Source organism: Gadus chalcogrammus, chromosome 13 (assembly GCF_026213295.1).
Source record: "Gadus chalcogrammus isolate NIFS_2021 chromosome 13, NIFS_Gcha_1.0, whole genome shotgun sequence".
NCBI lineage: Eukaryota > Metazoa > Chordata > Actinopteri > Gadiformes > Gadidae > Gadus > Gadus chalcogrammus.
In genome coordinates, this window is record NC_079424.1 from 7,040,740 (window position 1) to 7,066,618 (window position 25,879).

The 25,879-nt window shown below is 46.8% G+C and overlaps 1 protein-coding gene across 1 annotated transcript; it reads left to right on the forward strand.

Annotated features, from left to right (window-relative positions):
• The first annotated feature begins 3,510 nt into the window (after window positions 1-3,510).
• On the forward strand, window positions 3,511-25,530 carry LOC130402326 (calcium-dependent secretion activator 1-like). The gene is made up of 20 exons (XM_056606478.1): window positions 3,511-3,621; window positions 4,992-5,165; window positions 5,619-5,842; window positions 6,033-6,134; window positions 6,244-6,307; window positions 6,653-6,776; window positions 9,646-9,678; window positions 11,816-11,922; window positions 12,671-12,700; window positions 14,909-15,065; window positions 15,386-15,527; window positions 16,407-16,568; window positions 18,543-18,698; window positions 19,548-19,695; window positions 19,814-19,888; window positions 19,987-20,070; window positions 20,171-20,203; window positions 20,997-21,104; window positions 24,367-24,471; window positions 25,354-25,530. The coding sequence occupies exons 1-20, from the start codon at window positions 3,511-3,513 to the stop codon at window positions 25,528-25,530; spliced, it is 2,316 nt and encodes a 771-aa protein (XP_056462453.1).
• The last annotated feature ends 349 nt before the right edge of the window (window positions 25,531-25,879 follow it).

Here is a 25,879-nt window from a genome sequence, read left to right on the forward strand (position 1 = left end):
GACTTATGATTTGACTTAGTGTTAGCACAAGCTGTAAATTATATTTCTAATTGCATAATTGCCTTCTCTCTTTTATTGATAAAATCACAAAAAGTCCCCTCAGAGTAAAGCAAAAGGCATTAAGTCAAATTAAATGAAAAACATTCTCAGAACAATTTATTTGAATCTCTCTGTTACACAATTATTTAAAATGTTTGCAAAAATATTGACTAATTTGATATTCCTAATTTGACCATATTTTAGAGAATTCCAGAACATTCCAGTAGAATACATTTCGGCCGTTGGATTTGGACGCCGTGTCGATTCAGTCTCTGACACACCGCCTGGAACTAGTTTTCCTTCCGACACGTTTAACTTTTTTTTAATAAGCGTTTCTGACCGTGCTTTACTTACCGAGGGACTCAATTGCTTCCTAGTCCTCCCTTTCCGTTGCTCCTCTTCACGAGAGTTGGCAAATATGTACACGGAGTATTCTGAATGCTAATGAGAAGGAGCAGCTTCCAGGCCTCCCCCGTCTTACCACAAAATACTCCAGATATTCTCCTCCCTGCTACATGATGGGACTGTAAAGAGAGAGAGAGAGAGAGAGAGAGAGAGAGAGAGAGAGAGAGAGAGAGAGAGAGAGAGAGAGAGAGAGAGAGAGAGAGAGAGAGAGAGAGAGAGAGAGAGAGAGAGAGAGAGAGAGAGAGAGAGAGAGAGAGAGAGGACCAGTAGCTACACCACCGGAAGACATTTCTCCCTCCTTAAAACGAGTCCAATAAATGTATTTTTGTGGACTGCCCTTTTGGATTGTCTGTCTAGGAGGACACATGTGACATGTCTTCATTAATGTTTGATAGAATGAGCAGATTTTTTGTTTTTTTACCTCATCCACTCACCTCTCCCCCATCTTCCAGTGAATGACACAGTTTTGCCTCTGTCCGCTTCATGCTACAAACCCATGTGCGTGCACCACATTGTATTGCAACCCTATTAGAGTGCCCCAGTAGTGGTATGCCTGTTAGTTTGCTCTGTGGTACACCATGAATTAGAATGCAACATACTTCAAGTATTGTCAACTTGCAAATGCGTAAAAAAAACAACTATGGAATGCAAAAAAAAAAAAAAAAATCAAATACAAAATAAGATGAAGGGGTCTGCCAAATGTGCATGACATTTCAAATCACAGAGAGAGGTCACACTGTTCTACAGCATGTGATAGTACGTTGATGTATGCAAAAGTAACCGTGTATTCTTCACAATTCTGCTCCTGCTCCTCCTCCTCCTCCTCCCCCCGCTCTACCCTGCCTTTGTAAAAGACAGAACGCTCTCCCCTAGATAAGATTACCGCCCCGGTGATAAGGGGTTTCTCCTTGTTTTCCAACACATGTCTAAGGGGGTGTAGCCCTTCCACTATCTCGCATAGATCAACCTCAGCCTCATGTCTCTTCTCTGCTCTTTGGATACTACTGCCCTATCAGTGGCTCCATCCCCCCCCACCCCCCCCCAGTGGTTCTCAAAGTGCATCCTCCTCAGCAAGGTCACCACTCTTTCAACGCCCTGCACTCAGTAGCCCTCACACCTGCCACACTCACTGTCTGACACATGCTGTCTCTGTCTCTGTCTGACACGTGCTCGCTCACTCTCGCTCTCTCGCTCTCTCGCTCTCTCGCTCTCTCGCTCTCTCCCTCTCTCCCTCTGTCTCTTTCAATCATTATCTCTTTCTCTGTCATTGTCTCTAGCACTCTCGCTCTATCTTTCTGTCTCTCTCTCCTTCACTTCACTGTCTTCTCCGGGTGTCTGTAGACCCAGTGTGTCGGTCGTTCTCCTCCTAGATCTGACACCACCTGTCTGGCTTTGCTTGTCCTTCTTGCCTCATCGATCAGCTATATTAGCTCCTGTCCCAGGTCCTTTCCTCTTTTCCTTTTTTTTCCTTTTGCTGTTATAATAACAGCTCTCCACTATTCAGATTGCAGCATTATCCTATTAACATTTTGGCATTACCATATTCAGATTAGAGCATTACCCTATTAAGATTAGAGCATTACTTTATTCAGATTACAGCATTATCGTGTTAAGAATAGATCATGACTCTTCATAGATTAAAGCACTAAACTATTCAGAATATATAATTACCCTATTCAGATTAGAGCACAACCCTATTCAGATTAGAGGATTACCTAATCCAGATAAAATCATTACCTATTCCAGATTAGATCATTACCTAATCCAGATTAGATCATTACCTAATCTAGATTAGAACATCATCCTATGCTTACCAGAGCCTGGAGGGGTTCATGTTCAGTGGATAGACTCCGTGCATGGCTGTCATCAACGACGTAGAGAGCCTTCCCCCCCCCCCCCCCCCCTTTATCACCGACCCGGAGATGGGGTCGAAAATCATCGCAGTTGACAACTGCGGCACCGTTCCCCAACTCCGACCCCTTGCCCCGTACTGATGAGCTCAGGCCTCCCCCCACTGGCACGCCCCCCCCTCCCCTCCCCCCTCCCCCCTCCCCCCTCCCGAATCATCACCGCCCATCTCAGTGACACACACACACACACACACACACACACGCCAGCACGACACCTGCCGCTCACAGTCGGCGACACAAAAGCGCCTCTGTTCTATTTGGGGAACGCCATTGTCCTGTTCTCTGCACACGTTTAGCGCAGCGCCGAGAATAATAGGGGTGAGCGACACACATTTTAGTTCTGCTATCTATTCTTTTGTACTGCGTTGAGGATAAGTGAGCTTCTTTTATTTCAGCGCTGGTTTCATAAGCCACCTGTACGAGAAAGCGTTCATGCCATTGTGTTGGCTGTTTAGGAGTACAGTTCTAATTTCGCTGTGAAGATCCATCCATCTTCTAGGATTCTTTGGACAGTTTCCTTTACATTAGTCGGCCTCAGCTCACAGGCTTTGGTTCACAAAGCAAACAGCTTGGCTTATTTAAAGGGACATTTATATATACATACATATATATTCTCTTAATTCTCTTTATTTTCCCAGCACGCACCCCAACATTTTTCAGGAGTTGAATGACATAAAAAAATAACGAATGGCAGAATCTCTTGAACACATGAATATGAATACTAAGAATGCAATGATCTCTAACCTGCACTTTTATCCACTGTGTTCTCGGCCCCTTGGTGTTAATATGAGGGAATGTGAAACACTTAGTGAGTAGATGCCTGCATGCACAGTGGAATGCCCTCAACCCACAGAGCTTGGCTCCTATACAACACATCCAGTGACTCTCTGACACAATGCAAGTTGACAATGTAAACCTTACTTTTGGTTCTTTTTTTTCTTTGAATTTGCACTAGAAGTAGCTAGAGTACCCCCCCCCCCCCCCCCTATATTTTACCTGTCTTATCATGTATCCTTGATACCATATGAATTAAGTTGTGTGCCGTTCTGCTGTCTGCCTGCACCTCACTGGTCTCCTCTCCCCATGAACGCTGTCCGCTTCCCCTCTCCGGCTGGCGTCTGGACCAACAGACGCAGACAGAGCTCAGAAACACGGCATGGACGAGTTTATCTCGGCTAACCCGTGTAGCTTTGACCACGCCGCGCTGTTTGAGATGGTTCAGCGGCTGACCCTGGACCACAGGCTCAACGACACCTTCTGCTGCCTGGTAGGTGACCCCCGCCCCCCAGCCCTCACACCTCCACCCTGTGATGAATGGAGCGCCAACCTTTGTACTGCGGGGTGACCCAGCCACTCACACCTTCACCACGGGATGAATAAAAGAGCTTAGCCTCAGCACTACTGCTGACACACTCACTACCTTCAACTATGTGACGAACAAGGCATTAACTCCATCTGAGTCTCACAGGGATGGGCAACTTTCATGATAAAGAGGGCCACCATTCTTCATCATCACCATCAGAGGGCCATGTGACTGTGCACTTCAACCAGACGTAAACTGAGAGAAGCTACACATTTTTGAATTTGTTGGATATGATTTCCTGTATTCTGGTGCATTTTGGGGATGGCCACTACCTACAAAATCTTCCAGATTCATAACCTATGTATGGTATGTTGATTGAACCAACATACATTCATTGCATGTTTTCCATGCTCAAACAGCCACATGATTGGTTAGTATTTTGATCAGTGCAAAGGGCTCATATACATCATCATTCAATGATGTCACAAAACGTAAAAACAGTGGCCCAACATTAAGTGCAATGAACTCAAACCCAACAAGCATGATAATCACTTCAGGGCAGTTGTAGTATTTGTAGTGGCGACTTAAGTGGAAATCTTTCATGACTGATATCGTTTCTAAGCAAACTAGACACATGGGTTTGCCTTTGAATTCTATGAACATATACTCTGTTTTTCTTCTTTCTTAACCAAGTTTTCTGTAACTCGATTATATATTTTTTTAAATAAAAATTATGTGCGGAACGGACTGAGTGAGGATGCGGGCCGTATGTGGCCCGCGGGCCACCATTTGGCCATCCCTGATCTGAGTTTACACTTCTGTGTAGCCGGTAGCTTCGCAAAGATCCAAGATCTTTCTATCAGAGAATGTACACCGGGGGGCAGTATTGCGTTTCCGAAGCCAATTGTACCTGGACTAGCAAATCCGCTAATGCAAGATGAGTCTGCTCCATGGAAAATAGGTTGGGAAACGCAATGTACCCATGTGATAAAGATGTTGCAAAATCATTAACATTCACTGCTGAAAAGTGGTTGGTCTATTCACAACCCGTAGAAAATAGTGTTTTGAAATGATCACACCCAATTTGTTGGGTGCGATCATTTCATTCTCGTGTCTGGATGTCGACTGACTAATCTGACTGATAGAGCTTAACATCAGTTCTAAGAGTTAGTGTGTGATCATGTATGAAGAAAGTCATATTATATTAATCCTACCAGACATGTATGTTTTTATATTCGCGACGCAGCAGCAAGGGCTGTGATTGGTCAGGTCGTTGTAGGACGGCCTGGCCCGGGATCATGCTGGGGCTCACTGCTCGTCTGCCTCGTCCACAGGGGTGGTTCAGCCCAGGCCAGGTGTTTGTGCTGGACGAGTACTGCGCCAGGAACGGGGTCAGGGGGTGTCACAGACACCTGTGCTACCTCCGCGACCTGCTCAACCGGGCCGACAACGGGGCCATGATCGACCCCACCCTGCTCCACTACAGCTTCGCCTTCTGCGCTTCCCACGTGCACGGGAACAGGTGCGTCCCCCCGCCCCCCCACCCCCCCCCCCCCCCCCGTGGTGAGACACCCATGGTGGGGGGGTTTGAATGTGGTAGCTTTATTATTTGGCCCGGGGAGAGACGCTGTGCAATCAAGCGTGGAGTGTGTGTTGTAGTCAGGCGTGGTGGTAAGGGGAGGTGTTAGCTAGGTGGAGGGGATATGAGTGGAGGGGATGCATTGTCTCCAGCTTCAAAACGTCCCCACATTGTTTTTTTGTTTTATTGTTTGATTGAGCATTTTTTTTTACGTGTTTCAATTGTGATTTTCTGTCGAGTTATTTTTTCAGTTTGCCTTCTGTTGTTGGTTTCAATACGATCATGTTGTTGCTGGTTTTGTGTGTTTTATTATTTACAACTGTCCCCTTTCTCCATGATTTTCCTTTTTTCTCTGTTTCTCTTCATCATTTTGTTGCCATAGTCTCATGTTGTCCATCCCATTCACCCCCACCATGCATCCCTTAAAGTCAGAGAGGTCAGCAATAACTGGGGGCCCCTGGTGGTAGGGTGTGAGGGCCCACAGTCCCCAAAACAGAGCTCTCAGGGCCCTGAGCCGGGGACCACCACCTCCTGTGCAAAGGCAAGCAAATTCAAGTTTAGATTGAGGAGGGACTCCAAAGTCCCACCCCTCCAAGGCCCCAAAAGGTGAGATGGTGTCATCGTGTTGTGTGTGTTATGTGTGATATGCAGGAACAGACAGGAGATATTCTTCTCTCACACATTGGCAGGCTTGTCGTTAGTGGAGGTGAAAGAAACGGTCGACAATGTGATGACAGACGCGCACCAGAGAGGCCCAGGCCGCCCGGCTTCATGTGTTTGGCTCTCTGCGTTTCAGGCCGGATGGGTTGAGCACGGTGAAGGTGGACGAGAAGGAGCGCTTTGAGGAGATCAAGGAGCGATTGCGCGTCATACTGGAGAACCAGATCGTACAGTTCAGGTGAATTGAGGCTCTGTGCAATGTGGGCCGGTCCTATCGCTAAAATAGCCTTGTCTTGGCTGTTGTTTCGTAATGTTGGTCGGAAATGGGTTCTTTTGTCGTTTTACAGATACTGTTTTCCTTTTGGCCGTCCTGAGGGTGCATTGAAGGCCACTCTGTCTTTGCTTGAGAGGGTTTGTACAACATAACTGACAAACACATGCACACACCTACACACACACACACACACACACACACAGACACACACATAATCATATACGCATATATGTATAAAGAACACACACACACACAAACATAATCACACACACACACACACACACACACACACACACACACACACACACACACACAGACACACACACACACACACACACACACACACACACACACACACACACACACACACACACACACACACACACACACACACACACACACACACATAAAATCACTTACGCATACGTGTACACACAACAAACACATTTAAACAACACAATGTCGTCCATAACGTGCGGTAGGTCCTGATGAAGGACATCGTGACGCCAGTGCCACAAGAGGAGGTGAAGGGAGTCATCCGCAAATGCTTGGAGCAGGCGGCTCAGATCAACTACCAGCGCATCACAGAATATGCGATCATTGAAGGTAATCAATAAGCAATCGATAATGACTATCGCAAGGATGCCAAAAACACGATTGGGATGAGAATTGTATTTGTGGTGTTGTTTAGCAACATTTATAACGTTTATTAACGACTGAAATGGCGGTTCCTGCTTTATTTTCTACTGGGCTGTACGTATTACCGTACACACGGTCAATTATCCCAAATCATTTCAGTCGGTCCCCGTTTTTGTATCTCAGTCCAAATAACTCTCTCCTTTGTTTCAGGCCTGCTTTAGCTCTGTGCTGTTTCTGTAGGTCAAGTTTCCTTTTGTGTAGAGGTGTGTGAGTAAAAATGCATTCAAATCCAAAGCCCTGAAATCTCTTGACGTGCTGGTCTCTCATTGTGCGGAGCAAGGCTGGATACAATTCGGACCGTAATTCCCCCCTTCGACGAATGTCCTCTCCCCACTCCCACCGCTAGCTTCCTGTTGATGCAACCCTCCCATGACCTGCTGTCTCCTGACCTCTGACCTCTGAACGAGCTGACTGCTGCTCGCGGTGAAACAGCAGCCTCTAAGTTGCCTCAGCGATGTCCTCGCTCGGGAACACTGTCTCCCGCTCTCTCTGCCAGTCCTTCCTCCCTGCCTCCTCCTTCCTTCTTTCCTTTCTTCTCCCTGTCCTTCCTTTCTTCCAACCTTCCCTCCTTCCTCTCTTCCTTCCTTCCTATATTCCTTAATTCTGTCCTTCCTTCCTTCCTTCCTTCCTTCCTCCCTTCCTTCCTTCCTTCCTTCCTTCCTTCCTTCCTTCCTTCCTTCCTTCCTTCCTTCCTTCCTTCCTTCCTTCCTCCCTTCCTTCCTTCCTCCCTTTCTTTCTCTTTCCTTCTTTCCTTCCTTCCTTCTGTCCTTCCTTCCTTTAATCCTACCCTTTTTCCTCACTTCTTATATTCCTTCATTCTGTCCTACCTTCCACCGTTCCTCCCTTCCTGACTTCCTTCCTTCCTCCCCCCCTCCCCCCTTCCTTCCTCCCCCTTCCTCCCCCTTCCTCCCCCCCTCCCCCCTTCCTGCTCTCCAGCTGTTGGTCTTGACAGTGCTATCACGTTATTGGACCAAGTCTGTGTTCAGAAGCGGCTCCCGAGCCACTACTAACCAATGCTGGGATTGATCTGCAACCCAGCATTACCAACCTGCATGTGCTTAAAATACATCGTGACGAGGTCTTTCTTTATAGACGTGGTGGCATATTGTCAAAGAAGAGAATGACATGAATGAAACAGAAGGTTAACAGCGCTAGAGTATGAGACGGCCACTGTGTTATACTTTACCGCTACATTAGCCCCGTTTCAAGGCCTTGCAGGAGCTTTCAGTACCCGAACATAACAATATGCTCCATGCCTTTAAAGAAACCCTAAGGGTGCCGAAGATACTAAGGAGTTCCAACCTTACTATCTTACCATGCCACATGGACTGATCCCCCCCCCCTCCTCTCTGCCTGAAGGTCCTCACTAGACCACACTATAGTCCTGGTGATGATCACTAGACCACACTATAGTCCTGGTGACGACCACTAGACCACACTATAGTCCTGGTGATGATCACTAGACCACACTATAGTCCTGGTGATGACCACTAGACCACACAATAGTCCTGGTGATGACCACTAGACCACACTATAGTCCTGGTGATGACCACTAGACCACACTATAGTCCTGGTGATGACCACTAGACCACACTAGTGATTTAGTTGAGTTATCATCACCAGGACATTGGTGATGTCCTGGTGATGGTGGGCAGGACAGCGTCACCTCCTCCCTCCCCCTCCAACCCTCCCACCTCTGACCCTGCCTCTTGCATGCACCCCATCCTCTTTTCTAGGGAAAAAGAGGGAAATGTATGAGCACCCTGTCTTCTGCTTGGCATCACAAGTGATGGATTTAACCATCCGTGAGTACCTTCATCAACCTCCTCCCCCTCCTCTGCCTCTCCTCCTCCTCCTCCTCCTCCTCCTCCTGCTCCTCCTCCTGCTCCTCCATCGATTGGGGCAGCTTCTCCCTCACCTCATTCCCTCACAATCCTCCCCCTCCTCCCAGAGGACATTCGCTATGCGCCCCCCCCTCCATGCTTCTTTATATCTGTGGCTCATGTCTGTTAGAGTGAATGGAGAAAGTGAGATCGGGCTTTCAAGGCATCCACTGTTTCTCTTAATTACGCCAGACTATTTCTATTTTTTGTTGTGACCAAGTGCCGTCTGTCTGCGATCGGGCGTGAATGAGAGGTCTGGTCTTGTTTCGCTTCTTACTTTTGGTTTGGGACCGCCTGTTTCCTTTGACTTGAATGCATTTTTACATTTGCCTACATTGTTATCTTCTTCCTTCATCCCGGTGGTTTTGTGTCAGTGGTTGTCGATCCCCTGGAAAGGTAGGCTGCTGCACTGGGGTCAGCTGGTAAAGGAGAGAGAAAGGTTATGTTACCGGGAGAGAAACAATGGGAAACCTCTTTTTTTTTGTTTTGTGTTGTCGCCTTAACCGTGCAATCCAGCTCAACTCAAGTCCCGTCTTTTGTGCGTTCTGTCCTCGACTCTGTCGCAGATGTTCGGAGTGTCCTACCTGTCTCTGGTCTTACCTGTCTTTAAATGTCTGAACCTTGTCTTGTATGTTAACCCACATCTTGTTGTCATATTTATTTTCCACAGGTAACCGTTTAAGTGTTTTTATTTATTTTAGTGTCTTGTGACATTTTGTGTGTAACTTACAAAGTCCACTCCATCTGAGCAGAAAGCCCTTCTGGAGGATTCTCTCAAAGGGTCTGACGGCGATGCCTAACGAGCTCTGCCCTGTACCGCGGTCAACGTAGCGCCACTACACTCTCACCTTCTCCTGTTTATCTGCTCTCTTCTCTTCTCTTTCTTGCTGAAGTTGAGAAAGGTCAAAAGGATCCCAAGGATCCAGGTGAAGCAATGTTCAGCTTATGGCCTAGCCAAAGTGTAGATGAGCACTCACACAAACAGAACACACACACACATTGCACACAAACGCACCCACACACACACACACACACACACACACACACACACACACACACACACACACACACACACACACACACACACACACACACACTGCACACACACACAATACACACTGCACACACACACACACACACACACACACACACACACACACACACACACACACATTGCACACACACACACACACACACACACACACACACACACACACACACACACACACACACACACACACACACACAAACACACATATACAGTACACACTTATTACCCACACACACACACACACACACACACACACACACACACACACACACACACACACACACACACACACACACACACACACACACACACACACACACACACACTCTCACACACACACACACACACACACACACACACACACACACACACACACACACACACACACACACACACACACACACACACACACACACACACATACACACTCACTCACTCACACAAAAACATTATTATCAGTCTAATGTTTTTTAAATATATAAAGTATTTAATTGTCACTTGCATGCATAAGGAAATGGCACTTCTTATAACCGATAAGACTACGAACTGCACATTCGTTGGAGCCGTCAAAAAATTATTTTGGTGGAGATTGAATTAATTATTACCATTTCAGACAGAGGCTATTTAAATGCATACATTTACTTTAATTTAAATAAGTTTAGCCTCAAGTGCAAATTTTCATATTGCTGAATTATCCCTATGTCTGTAGGTGGAATAATTGCAAATAGAAGAAAGCAATACAATCTCTACCAAAAAAGTGTTAATTAACTGAATGCTATGCATATACATTCATGTTAGATAAATTAAGTTTTCCTCATTAAAATATCCTTACTACTCCCTTCATCATCACAGTCAATGCAAATGTTTTAGATTTCCCCCAAACCCCCTTTTTGCCTGCTTCTTGAAAGTTTAAAATACGTTTGCATACTACTTTCATAATCCCCCATACATGATCATATACTGCAAATCCAAGTTCCTGATGCATCACAGAAATGAATAACATTAGGCATAGAAGAAACGCGTAAATATATAGTCTTGAATTTAAGTAGCCTTAACCAAGAACATCATGACATCTAATATGAATTCCTTTAGTGCTGCACTATTATTAAACAGTGCCAATTAAAGCGAGACACACAGATCCTAATCTAAACCCAGACATAAAAAAAGATAAAGCAGTTTTCATTAAAATTGTATATCCGTTTGAGCCACAGTCTACATGTGATTCGTAATTCACATTTTTTAATCTGTGCGTCAACATATCCTCAGACTCAGACCTCCTTCACATACGCCTCAACATTTCCGTGTGTCTGTGTGTGTCCTTGTTCAGAAACTGGTCTCGCATATAAATCCCAGCAACCAACACTGCGAGGGGGGCAAAGCCAGCAACTCCAGAGCATGTGTCGCTTAACATAATGAAAGACATTCTGTAAAAACGTAGTTATAAATACATCATCATCAAAACCTCACGCGACCACCACAGAGCCCCAGAGCTCTCTGGTGCACAACGCATCTATTTTCACAGTGTTTGTCTGTTCAGTGTTAAGGTGTCGTCCCCCAACCCCCCCATGCCATGCAACAACCTGTCCCTATAGATGCCTCACGTTCAGTCACATCACACCATGCATCCGTCCAATGCCTGTGACATCACCCCCCTCTCTAACCCCCTCCCCCCCCTCTCTCTCTACAGTCTAAAAGTGCTTGATTTTCCCTGCAGCATTCATTCTTTCATTAGATTTTTATCTCCCTCACTAAAACCTCATTCCAGTGTTGCCTGATGCTTGAACTTGCTTTCACTGAAAACGATGCTAGAGTTTAAACGCTACGTCTTGTGTCAGCAAGTCTTTCGATTTTTCATCTTCTTTTTTTTTTTCTCCTATATTTTTGTAAACTGCTAAATATTGACATGAGAATGCTGTTTATATATTTAGCAAAGTAACCCCCTCTGGGGCCTCCCCTGTCACGGTCGGCTAACTGCTCTCCCCTTGCCCCGAAAATGCCCCTTTTTACCCCAGAGAACGCGGGTCGCTTGGTGACCCCGGCCAAGAAGCTGGAAGAGACCATCCGGCTGGCGGAGCTGGTGATAGAGGTCCTTCAGCAGAACCAGGAGCACCATGCAGAGGTGGGCGAGAGACACTTCCTTCCTCCCTCTCTCTCTCTCTCTCTCTCTCTCTCTCTCTCTCTCTCTCTCTCTCTCTCTCTCTCTCTCTCTCTCTCTCTCTCTCTCTCTCTCTCTCTCTCTCTCTCTCTCTCTCTCTGACTCTTATCCTCGATTGCCCCACAGTGGCGCCTCTGTGGTGATTCTCAGTGGTCTGTTAATGACACTGTTTTGATGCGGACGGTAAAATAAGTAGAACTCTGTCTTAGATTTGGTTTAGCAACGCACTAATTGGACAGCATGGGGCGACATGCGACGGGGCTTTTAGATTACAAAGAAAATGATGAAGTCTACGCAGCCCCCCCGACTAATTCATAATTCACGACTCACTGGTGCAATGTTATATAAACGGATAGATGCCCTAAAAGAGTGGAAGTATTCCACTGTATTCAAGCCAGTCAAATTATAAGTAGTGGCACACGTACAGCCTAATATCTGCTGCCGCATCCCCTTTTTTGCCATTTCTATTATATACCTTATATTAGATATAGATCTATAATAGATCTATTATTATTGTAAAATCAATCTAAAAAAACTGCATTACTTTTTACCATCAACTAAGGTACAATGTTGCACGCCCCTGTAACGCCGCCAGCGCGGACGTGTTGTAGCATGCATAGATATATGGCGCTCAGTAAGACCTAAACCAATGTGACCTCACGCCTGTGTAGACCAAGCGGGTTCATTGTATCTCTCTGAATATGCTTGACAGGCTGCAGTCACAAGTTCTGGAGATCAATCGGTACAGTATTGCTGTTTCTCTCTCTCTCTCTCTCTCTTCAGCCCCCCCTCCCCCCCCCTCACACACACACACACACACACACACACACACTCCCATCACTACCCCTTCCCCTCGCCCCCTTACCAACCCCTTACCCCCCCCACCCCCTCTGTATCGCATGTGCGCCCCTATGGCTAAGGCAACTCGTAGGAGCCAGGAGAGCACAGTGCACCCCCCCCCCCCCCCCCCAAACGCAACACCGTGTGGTGTTGTCCGCCGTGACAGGCAGAACGTCAGGACCCCTCCGGGGGTCCGCTCCGACGGCGGCGCTGTAGCTTGCACTACAACATGTCGTGGTCATAGAGCATGTTCCATAAGACTCTCCTCCTCTCTCTCCTCGGTATCCTAGCATGCTCAACAGACTCAGACCTCCCGAACCGCTGGTGTGTCCCGTGTGAAACCCCCCAGAAAGTCCGAACCCCCGCCATGAATGTCTCCACTCCATCTGATGGTCTCGTTCACGGTTGCCAGCATTCTCCTACCCCTCCTCCTCCTCCTCCTCCTCCTCCTCCTCTTCCTCCTCCTCTTCCTCACTGCCCGGCTCCTCTCCTCCATCTCTCTGCTTCCTAGTGGTAGTTTATAACCACGCCCTCTCTTTAGAGTAATGTCTGGAAGGTACTTAATGTCTCGTCTCCCTGTGTCTTCACTGTTCATATGACGTGGGGACTCTCCACACAGGGAAAAGAGGTATGTAGTTAAAACAACAACCCTCCCCCCTCATCCCAACCAGGTAATGCTTTGTGCATGTGCTGCAGATGATGCCAAGGACCCCCCCCCCCCCCCCCCCCCCCCCCCACACACACACACACCCCTCCCCCTAACCCTCCCAAACCCCCCAGCCCCCCAACCCTGTCCCCTTGCCTCACGTATGGGTGCAGCTCTTCAGGCCCCGTTGCTTTAAGACTGTTACCTGGTTACCGTTACTGTCAGCCTCGCCGGGCTCAGCACCCCGGGGGGCCCGAATCACATCGCGGGGACATCATGTGATGATGTCCCTCACGCCCCGCGCGCTCTCTCTCTCTCTGCCTGTCTGCCGCTGCGTCCCCATTCCTCCTTCACCCGGCAGTCTGATGCAATGAGAAGCGATCGAGTCGTTCCCCGCGGTCCTTCCATTCCTGTCACGCGTTCACTCCTCCGACGGGATGGACGAGCGCTTGCGTTTGCTGCCTGCCGTACTAAAGCATTAGCGTTTGCAAACAAGCAAAAAAAATCAAAGCATTTAGCCTTAAGAGGTAGCGCAGGTAAGTGGACAGCGGACGGACAGGTGAGTTCCCCACACATCGTTGTGGTCCAGCTGTGCAGGGTGATTACAAGAAACGCTTGAGATCATTAACAAACCGAAACTAAAAAAAAAACCGAAGCATGCCGGGTTCCATAATGTGAGATAAGAAACAACGCGCCTCTTCTCAATTGTCACACTCTTGAGTCTGGCGACGGGCTTCTACGCTTGGCTCCATTAGCCCGAACCAAGACTGCCAGCGGAAGCAGCAGGCCTCGGATGTCATGGGGGAGAATTCCTCGGAGGAGACTCCGCTCCCCGAGATGGACGACGTGTATTTTATTTACGAAAGAAAAAACACCAAAACACAAACAACACAACTAATTGGGAACGGCAGTGCTGCTACGCACTGCAGTCCTTGGTGCGCCTGGAGAAGGATGCCCGACATGCATGCCTCATGTTAACATCTTAACGGATCTGAAGGGAATGCCGGTTGAATCTGAATGCTGGACGACCCTCGTCTTGAGACCAGGAGCATGCGTGCAAGAGTTCCACCTTGTGCATGAGAATCAACCCTCTCACATGCAGGCGTCAGCCCGGGGGGGGGGGGGGGGGGGGGATCTCTTCACGATGATGTGTACCATTTTGACTTCATGAAACCGCATGATTCAGACGCACATGAGTAACCTAACAGGAGCACACACGGCGTTTGAGGCACTGATGATGAACGGCCATTAAGCTTAACATGTTCTCACAACGAGGGGCCTACGCAACATTTGTGAACACTTTTTTTTAATGAATCGCTTCTTAATGGTCGCAGAAAAAGCACGCTTTTTGTGTTCACACTCCCATGTGGTTCCATGTTTACTCCACCCTCCCCCACCCCCCCTACCCCAGCCCTCGAACGTCGCGGGCGACTCGCTCATCGACCCCGCTCTCTCTTCTCCTAGGCCTTCGCCTGGTGGACGGACCTCATGGTGGAGCACGCCGAGAACTTCCTGGCCCTCTACGCCGTGGACATGGACGCGGCTCTGGAGATCCAGTCCCCCGAGAGCTGGGACAGCTTCCCTCTCTTTCAGCTGCTCAACGACTTCCTGCGGACAGACTGTGAGCAGCCTGCGGCAGTCTTTATGACAGCCCCCCCGTACCCCACCGCTACACTGCATAGCATTTGTTTCTTCATGTCTGCAGAGTGACAAGAAATCTCTTTCTCTCTCTCTTTCTCTCTCTCTCTCTCTCTCTCTCTCTCTCTCTCTCTCTCTCTCTCTCTCTCTCTCTCTCTCTCTCTCTCTCTCTCTCTCTCTCTCTCTCTCTCTCTCTCTCTCTCTCTCTCTCTCTCTCTCTCTCTCTCTCTCTCTCTCTCTCTCCCTCCCTCTCTCTGTCCTCTGGTCTTCTGTTTCCCACCCTTCTTTCCTCCCCCTACCAAGATCATCTGTGCAATGGAAAGTTCCACAAGCACCTTCAGGATCTGTACGCCCCCCTGGTGGTTAGATATGTGGATCTGATGGAGTCCTCCATCGCACAGTCAATTCACAGGGGCTTTGAGCGCGAGTCATGGGAGCCTGTGAAGTAAGGAGCAGTTGGTTCAAAATAACTCAGCCGTCAAACAGTGGTTGGAGAAGGCGGTATTTTTTTTCCTCGTTTTCTCGTTTCCCCCACACCCTGCTTTTTCCTTCGAGTGGTTACTAGACCGATATGTGTGTGTCTGTGTGTGTGTGTGTTTTTATTTATTTTTATCGTACCAAAATACATTGAAAACATGTCCTCCGTAAGGAGTTATTGATGCGACCGGCTCATATGTCGGAGCACTTTCCTCTCCCTCCGTTGCGGACGGGGGCGCTGGGTGGACTGGTAATCTCAGTCACCAGAGTGAGAGGATCTCTGTACCTCTCAGGCTATATCTCTCTATCGCTATCTATTTTGTTATTTTTCATTCTTTGATATGGTTTCTTTTTTCTCATGGCGCTAACATGTTTTCTTTAGTTCTTTTTTTGTATGGAAAAGTAAGGAAGAATGTGGTTGGACAACTAGAAAATACTTTTTATTTCCTTATGCTTTATTAACTATTATTATTATGTGCTTTCTTCTTACACTGCTTTTATTACGGTATGTGTGTCTCACAAGTCAAGACCCTATTCCTGCATCTGTCCATCTTTCTGTCTCTGTCTCTCTGTCTCTATGTCCCTATGTCTTTATGTCTCTCTGTCTCTCTGTCTTCCTGTCTCTTTGTCTATTTGTCTTTCTGTCTCTCTGTCTGTCCGTCAGTCTTTATCTTTCACCGTTTTTTTGTGTCTGTCCTCTTGACAACCTTCGGTCTTGTCTTGCGTTCTCCTCTTGACTTGATTTAAAATTTGGTTCTTTTTTTGATGATGAGTGTGACATGGCTTTCTTGCATTACATTACCACTGTTATGGATTTTTTTTCTTTTCTGTCTTGTCTTTTCTACAGGAGTTTAACAAGTAATCTACCCAATGTCAACCTACCAAATGTCAACCTCCAAATTCCCAAAGTACCAAATCTGCCCGTGCCAGTAGCAGGACTATCAGTTAACCTTCCGCAAATGCCTAGCTTTTCTACCCCGTCATGGATGGCAGCTATATATGACTCTGAGTGTGTATTCCACAAGTTCACCGTAGAATTGCTAGTAGAAAAAAACGAAAAGTAGAGATCTTGGTATGAAGACGCTCCCTCGGCGAAAATCAATAAGAATACCAATCAAATAAAATTCACAACAACAAAGAATGGCTCCTAGGATTAATTTAAAATGGATTATACGTAATAAAAAAAAATAAAAAAAGATGAAAAAGTAAAGCGAATTTGCGATCAACTTGAAATTGCTAATACCGAAATGGATAGTATTGAATTGATCTTCATGCCAAGAGCTTTATAGTTCTTTAGAGTAGACGGGGGGGTCTGTTCCCTTCTGATGAAAGGCTGCGGTCCTCTCATTGGTCTCAACATGCATGCCGTTGAGCTGAGGTACAGAGGCACCGGCTGTACACACCTATATTCCTCTAAGGCCATTTGGAAGGAATGCGTCAGGATTGACCCTAAAAAAAAGAAAAAAATCCTTTCAAACATCGTCTTAAAGATGCTCTCTTTTGTACAACGAGTTCCTCTGTAATTCTGAGCGAGAATCCCACTTGCAGTATAATGACACCCGGTTATATCACACTACCCCCCGATCCCAAATCTTTAGTTCCCAGGAAGGGCCAGAAGGGGAATAGGATGCAGGTGGGGGGGGGGGGGCTGAACGGAACTTGAAACCGGTTCTCTAGTTGACCTGGCAGCCCCCTGGAGCTGTGCTCCGGGTGTGTCAGCCTCACCTGCTCGTCTTCCTCCCTCTGTTCCCTCCCGGCCCCCTCCCCCCCTCTCTCTCCCACCCCCTGCATCCTTCTGGTCTGACTGAGGGCCCCCTCCCGGCCCCTCCCCCCCTCTCTCTCCCACCCCCTGCATCCTTCTGGTCTGACTGAGGGCCCCCTCCCCCCCTCTCTCTCCCACCCCCTGCATCCTTCTGGTCTGACTGAGGGCCTTCTAACCAGGACCCAGAGCCCTGTTAGAGCAGGCCCTGCATGACATGGTGCCCACCCCCCCAGGGGGTCTCCCTGCTGCCCTGGTGGGGGGGGCATGGATGTTCAGAGATGGCATGTGATGTCGGGGGGGCGCGGTGGCTTTCTCTTTTCTTTTGTCTGTTCAAAGACAAAGAGAGCCATTGGGATGTGGATGAAACGTATCTCCTGACATCGCTTGCGCACCCACCCCCCCCCCCCCCCCCCCCCCAACCCGTAACCAAACAGCGTGATAGACTCTGTCACCCCCCCCAGCAGTGGTGGTCCACCTGCATGTGCCCCCACTGGCCATCTCGGTCAATAATCATACTGCTATGGCATGGTTATTGATTATGTTTGGGTAACCCCCCCCCACCCCAAAATCACCACCACCACCACCACCCCCTCTCTTCCCCCCCCCCCCCCTTCTCACTCCTTCGTTGCCGTTCCCATAGTCACCCATACACTGACTGTAGACAAAAGAAGGAATAAGAAATAAAACCGAAAAAAGCCTGTATTTGGGCTGCACCAGTCAGTCTATGGCCGGCGTCTTAGACAGAATAAAGGTGTGTTGAGGTGTAGAGGACCTGCATCCCTCTCTGCACCCCCCCCCCTTCCCCCCTTCTCCCCACTCCCCACCCTGTAGCCACCCCCCCCCCTCCACCCTTTAGCCCAGCAGTGACCTGCTATTCTCTAACTCCTGTGTGTGTGCGTGCGTGTGTGTGTGTGTGTGTGTGTGTGTGTGTGTGTGTGTGTGTTTGCATCTGCGTGTGCGCGTGTGTGATTGTGTGTGTGTGCGTGCGGGTATGTGTGTCTACGTGTGTTTGTGTGTGTGTATCTGCGTGTGTGATTGTGTGTGTGTGTGCGTGCGTGTATGTGTGTCTACGTATGCATGCGTGTCCACGCGTGTGTGACTGTGTGGGTGTGTGTGTGCATACGCGTTGGCTCGTATGTGTGTGTATGTGTGACTGTGACGGTACGTGTGTGCGTACGTGCATGTGTGTGTGTGTGTGTGTGTGTGTGTGTGTGTGTGCAGTAACGGCTCCGGCACGTCCGAGGACCTGTTCTGGAAGCTGGACGCGCTGCAGACCTTCATCAGGGACCTGCACTGGCCCGAGGACGAGTTTGCCAAACACCTGGAGAGCCGCATCCAGCTCATGTCCAGCGACATGATCGAGAACTGCGTCAAACGGTGTGGAGCTGCGTGGTGGTGCCGTTAGCGTGTGTGTGTGTGTGTGTGTGTGTGTGTGTGTGTGTGTGTGTGTGTGTGTGTGTTTGTGTGTTAGCATGCGTCTGGGTCTGTGTGTTTGTGTGCTAGTGGTAATTCACACCCAAAGTGTCACGTGAAGAGTAGCATATGGGACACGTCATACGCTTTGTTAAAGCGGCCGCATTGATCAATGTTGCCGTTCACACCGGCTCGGATGTGTCCTTCACTTTGTCTCTGTTTGTCCTGGCTGCATGTGGGACTCAACTGGAATTTGTTTCCTACAGATTTTCCTACAAAACATACGTATTTAGTTGATGTCAAACTCGGTATGCATCCACCACATATCTAAATGGCTGATCTAACAGTCCTGATTCCTGGTTTTAATGAACGCTAAAGTAATCTCCATCCTCCATCTAAACAAAGGGGTCTCTAAACTCATTGGAAATGGTTGACGAGGAAATGAAAGATTCATTGATAGCTGGGTGTAGGCAGGGAGCAGGGAGGGTTTTAATGAAGTAGACTTGGTGGTGGTCATAGACTTTAATAATGAATACTGACAATATTAAAGTGACAGAAGTGATGATGGGATTGGTATGAATTAGACCTTCCACATACGCTAGGCTTTCATTACGCTTTTATTTTGAAATAGGGGTAATTTGTTTCGTGGAAGACTGAAAGAAAAGGAATGAAATGGAAGAAAAATAACTGACAAAGAGAGTGGGGCCAGATGGCGAATAACCGTTAATGTTTCAAGACACTTCAGCCTGGAGTAGGACATTGTAACGGCACCTGACACTTTCAACTTTATTTCTGTTGTAAATCACCTGGCAGCACTCGGATGGCGTTTGAATCCAAGCTAACAAAGAGCAGCAGGTCCACAGACTTCCGCATCTCTCCATCAATATGCACCATGTTCAACGTGATGGTGGACGCCAAGGACCAGTCGGCCAAGCTGTGTGCTATGGAGATGGGCCAGGAGGTAACACGCCTGGGTTAATGGGTTTGGGTCACCTGTCAACAGAAATAAAGACCTGAGGGGGAGACATTGCAGCGTTTAAATCCCTTTGAACCGGCTCTCTTGTTTAAATGTCTTTCAGAAACAGTACCACACCCAAATAGATGAACTGATTGAGGAGAGTGTGAAGGACATGATCACGCTTCTGGTGGCAAAGGTACAACAAGGGATTATCGTGGATGACACGCCGTGTTTAATCTCCCTGTGAATCAGAATCACAGACAGATACCGGGTTGTTTGTGTTTCTTGTCCTAGTTTGTAGTGATTCTGGAGAGCGTGCTGGCTAAGATCTCCAGATACGACGAAGGCACTCTCTTCTCATCCTTCCTGTCGTTCACGGTGAGCCTCTCTCTCTCTGTAGACCCCACTGGCTCAAAGTAATGTCAAATGTTTTCCTTTTGAACACAAAAAACCATGCATGCCTTTGTTCTGATTGCAGGTGAAAGCTGCTTCCAAGTATGTGGACGTACCTGTAAGTAGGAAAAAGCCATAGTGTATAAAGTGGATGCATCTGTATGTAGGATAAAGCCATAATGTACAAAGTATGTGGATGGACCTGTAGGATACAGCCATAGTGTACCAAGTATGTGGATGCACCTCTGATTTCCATTCATTTGATTTTAAATGTTGTTAGACAAATGTCATCATGTTAACAAGTATTGATCTTAAACATGCCATTCAGATTATCCTCCTTGCTTAATGGAAAGGAATATCTTTGTATAATCCCTGATTACAATCAGCCCTTTTCCACCTCTGTACCTTGAACGTGCTCTGATATAAACACAAAGACGGGAGTCTGGCAGTAATGGGAACACATCAGCAGACAACAGCCAAGCGTCGCTGTGTCACTTAGCCGTCCCTGGCCATTACCTGCACTTTAGCATATGCTTTATTTTGAATGCACATCAGACAGCAGTTGCAATGACAGCTTGCCTCACCCACCCCACAATCCCATGAACAACACAACACATGGCTTTAGGTTAATAGCGGCAAACATATAGATTCCAAGCAGCCTCTACAAAAGGGCTGGGTTTTGAATTCAAAATCATATCAGGTATATGAAACACACACGCACACACACACACACACACACACACACACACACACACACACACACACACACACACACACACACGTGCGCACGCACACCTGCACACACACACACACACATACACATACACATGCACACACACACACACACACACAGGGTTCTCTCGTCGTGTGCAGCCACCCCCATGAATGCTGTTTGTCCGTCTCTTCCACAGAAACCGGGGATGGATGTGGCGGACGGCTACGTGACCTTTGTGCGCCACTCTCAGGACATACTGCGTGATAAGGTCAATGAGGAGGTGTATATAGAAAGGTTATTTGATGTAAGTAAGATGCCGTCCCCTCCTCATCACAAGGGAGGGTCTTTCCACAATGTGGTCAAAACAACAGGGCAGGAAGGGATAAGTTTCCATTTTATACCCCCCAAAAAAACGAGGAGATGCACCTCGGCCAAGCGGGAGAGAACTGATTGTGGTTCTTCACCGACTGTGGCACCTTCTCTCTCTCTCTTTGCCTCTCTCTCTCTACTGTGAACCTCAGCTGCTGCCCCCCCTGTATTCTGGTGTGCATCACCACAGTGCTTTTGGACCTTTGTGTATGAAATCACGACCGCTGTACAATCAAAGAGTCCATAAAAGTGCCCCCTACAAAAGGATTATCTCAAGCAGTGCTCTCCGAGTAGAACCAAAATGATTTGCGCAACAATTTGTCTTGCTAAACTGGCATCCCGACATCTCTCGGGCTGCCAAGTTGGCACATTAAAGGGGGAACACACATCAGAAGCCCATCGCAGCGGCCGCTTTCTGATCGGAGCAATGGTGCTGAGTGATGTCATCACAGCATGTGGCAGCCAATCAGAAACGGCGGTTACGATGCGCCCCGCGGTTCAACAGAGTCCCTGGTTGCTCGGTTACCCGGGAGGACATGAAAGTGAGTGATGTCAGTAACTTTAGGGCCTCACTGGAGACACACTTTGTGCATCAAGCGTTTATGCTTTCTTTACATTATCATGCACAACCTGTTCTAACAGTCGGTTATACAGTTGGTACACACGCACACAGACACACACAGGATACCCTATGATGCTAATCTGGCCAGTAGAGACAGCTGTACACAGTTATATCGCTAGGGTACGAGAGCACTGCCTTATAAAGCCATAATCCTCATGTGATACATTGTACACTGTAACCTGTCTCCATACGTGACGTATGTGTTCTACTGTGCTGTGCGTGCTTCATGACATTCAAGGCGAATGGCATGAACACACTCAAGTCGAGTGGTGTGTGTGTGTGTATGTGCGTGTTTGTGTGTCTGAAAGAGGGTTGAATGCTGTGTGACATTTGTGTTGTGTCTTTTACACTCAATGCGTGATGTGTGTTAGTGTATGTGTGTGTGTGTGCGTGTTTGTGTGAGTGTGTGCGTTTAAGGCTCCTGGGTCTACCAGTTTAAGTGGACTGTGTGGTGTGCTGGGGTGTGTTCCTGGAGGAGTGGTGATCTTTGTGTTTCGTTGTGGTGTCCTGTGGGACACACTGGGATGTGGTTGTTTCTTTTGAATGGCTGTTCCACAAAGACACACAAAGTTTGGTCTTCTTGTGTCATTGATGCTTCCCCTGTGGTGAACCCCCTTGTGTTTCTGTATTAGTTATTATATTGTTATTATCACTGCACAAACCGATATCAAAGGTGGTTATTATTAATCGTAAAGGGTCATTCTGTAAAGCTGTGTATATGTTTGACCCTAGTTTTATCAATGTTATAGTTTGTCGTGGTGATTGTGTTTTCCCCCCAGTGCATCTTCAGCCATCGTTTTTGCATGCCTTCAAACCAACTCAATGTTTGCATTGGTTTCCTCCGTATCTCTTTGCCTTTTTATCTCACCCCTTTCTCACCCTCTAATCAACACCATCCTGCTGCCTCCTCCTCCTCTCTTTTTATCCAACAATGAAAAAAAAAAAAAAAGTGGCACTTATCTCAAAATGTTGCGTTGTTTTATCACATTATGTTGACTGGCATGGTTTTTTTTGAGAGTCAAATAATCTTCCTGTGTACATCTTCTAGCATGACCCTCTTCTCTTCAGAGCTGTTCCTCATGCGCACATACGACACATACGCACCCTTCTGCACGCGCTCAGCCAGATCTGCATGCACTGTGAGCTGGACAGGCATCTGCATAACCTCAAGCCTTCTGGCTAATTAAAACATAGAATAATATCCAGAAATAAAAGCGATGACCTTGTCAAACTAAAAACAAGAGGCTGTAGTAGTAGTCTCTATCTCTCTCTTTTTTCCTCTCTCTTTCTCTCTTTGCATCCCTGCCTACTCACACGTCTGACGTTGAAATGAGCGTGACTTTTCTCTAAAGTCGACGAGTGTTGACATGACTTGGGTGTGCTGTTGTCTCATAACTTCTAATGGGAACGCTCTCCCTCTCTCTGGATCAAATCTCTTCCGAGGGAATGAACGCTATGACAGAACAGCATGCCAGCCTGCTACCCATTTTCCTTGCTCATGAATTTCTTTTGCCAACAAACTCCAATCGACAATCTCTATTGGCATGTAGAGATTAAAAGTAGAAATGCTAACACACCTCACCTTTATTTTCAAACCTGTGGGGAACATATGTTTGCCTGTTTTGCCATTTCTAAGAACCTAGCTTCTACAAATATGTTAAAGACAACAATCTAAGAAAAATATATTACTAATTGAATTTGGACTTGAGTGCATATCCGCCATCTATCTTAAATTTGGGCACATGAATAATATTTTGACTTTTTTTTCCCCTTCTAAGAATGCAATAGTTTGTTTGCAATTATCAACCAATGTTGTTCTGCAAGGGTGTGTGTGTGTTTGTGTATGCATGTGTGCCTGCGTAATTTGGGAATGGCATTGATTTTATTGAAGAACTTAACCTCAACCGCACTACCGTCTCTCCACTTAAGTTTGCTGGACTGCTTTAGAAATGCATTGAAATAGTAAGGAACTAGTGAAAGGAGAAGACCCTTAATTGATGAAACCACTCTCGGCCAGTTTGTCAGTGTCAGCGATATTAAAACATCGGAGATGATGGCTCTTTTGTCCCATATTGATCGCTGTCATGTTCAGTCCTAGTGGAGGCACGAGTGGATGACTTATATCCTCTGGTGTGTTCTGTTTGGTTGGACTAAGGAATGACTTGCTGATTGATTATTTGCTTGTTATTGCGTCACCCTAGGGCTGCATGTTTGCAAACCGTAAGATTATAGGAAACATAACAAAGGAAGCCATTATTTCTCGTCAAGGTAGACACCATCCAACGTTGCATAGTCAAGCAACCACTAGCTGAAGATGCATCATTTAAGCCCTGAAGCCCAGTAACCATATTGAATGATCTAATATCTGTTTATCCGATAACACGCGGTCATTGCATGGCTAAAGCGGCAGTCTTATGGTGACCGGCTGGGTTGAATGCAGGCCTGTTTCACGTGTGATGTTGAGGCTAGCCAAGCGGTGTTTAGGTTAGTGTGCAGGGCTGCCGATAGCGGGTATGTGCGTCCTGAGTGTGTGTGTGTGTTTTGCTGGAGAGCGCTGTGTTTGTGTGTGTTGCAGCAATGGTTCACGGCCACAATGAACCTGCTGGGCACCTGGCTCACCGAGCGCATGGAACAACAGCTCCACGTCTACCAGCTTAAGATCCTCATCCGGATCGCTAAGGTGACGCAATGATATTAGTTCATCGTAAGGTACACTGTCGGTACATTATTAGGACATTATAAGGTACATTATATATATTGGTTCATAATAAGGTACACTATTCATATTAGTTCATAATAAGATACACTATAATTTATAACTACATTATTAGTTCATAATAAGGTACACTATAAGAACATTATGAGTTCATAATAAGGTACACTGTCAGTACATTAGTGCATAATAAGGTGCATTATTCATATGAATTCATCATAAGGGACATTATCAGTACATCATTTGTTCAAAATAAGGTATATTATTGATAATATTTGTTTTTAATAAGGTACATAATCCATATATTATATTATTAGTTAATAATTAGGTAATTAATCATTCATTATTAGTTCATAATAAGGGATTGTATAAGTAGATAGTAGAGTATACTATAACCAGTCGGCCATATTTTCTACATCCTGAGATAAAAGTGAAATGAAAGTGAATGAAAGTCTGTTTTGCATAAATTGGGTAATACAATGTTTATTATTACTCTTAAAAGTAGACTTTGATCAAATGTTAATGAATCAAGAAGAATGTATCGGGATCAGTAAACATTTTAAAGTAGTTTGTTGCATGTTTTAAAACGGTTGGTCCCTCTCATAAATATTCACGTGGCCGCTTTGATTGACACACAGAGCAACCATGAAAAACACATCTCATTGATATTCATGAGCTCATAACATCAACACATCACAGCACCCCCGTGTAATGAGGGTTGATTTGTATGTCAGATCGTTTAGAGACAATTTAAATTGACTCACCCCTTTAAAGCACAGAGCACTTATTAAAAAATAAATATATATAATGTTGTGTCAACAAAGCCCCTTCCTCTCTCCGCCTCTGTAGAAAAAGTACAGAGACTTCCGCCTGCAGGGGGTGCTAGACTCCACCCTGAACAGCAAGATGTACGACACGGTGCGCAACAGACTGACCCTGGAAGAGGCAACGGCCTCTGTGCGGGAGGGAGGCATGCAGGGCATCTCCATGAGGGACAGCGACGAGGAGGATGAAGACGACGACTAGAGAGACAAAGAGAGAGAGAAAGAGAGAGAGAAAGAAAGAAAGAAAGAAACCAAGAAAGAATGAGAGAAAGAGAGAGAAATAAAGATATAGACAGAGAGATAGAGAATAAGAGAGCGAAAGAGAGTACCTGCTCTGACACCCTGATCCTCCCAGCCCATTAAACACACCCCTTACCCACCCCAACCTCCACTACCACGTCCTCCTCTACCGCCCACCCTAACACCCCCCACCCCCACCCCACCACACTTTTGACTTTAGCCTGGTAACCGACGCATGTACCAAATCTGTTACTCAGATAGCCACTCTAGGATCCCTTTGTCAGCTCGAAAAATGCCTACGAAAGGAATTA

Coding starts and splice junctions, on each gene's coding strand:
- LOC130402326 (XM_056606478.1), top strand. CDS start 3,511: ATGGACGAGTTTATCTCGGCTAACCCGTGTAGCTTTGACCACGCCGCG. Junction 19,696..19,813: donor CTATGGAGATGGGCCAGGAG/GTAACACGCCTG, acceptor AATGTCTTTCAG/AAACAGTACCACACCCAAAT. Junction 20,204..20,996: donor CCAAGTATGTGGACGTACCT/GTAAGTAGGAAA, acceptor TCTCTTCCACAG/AAACCGGGGATGGATGTGGC.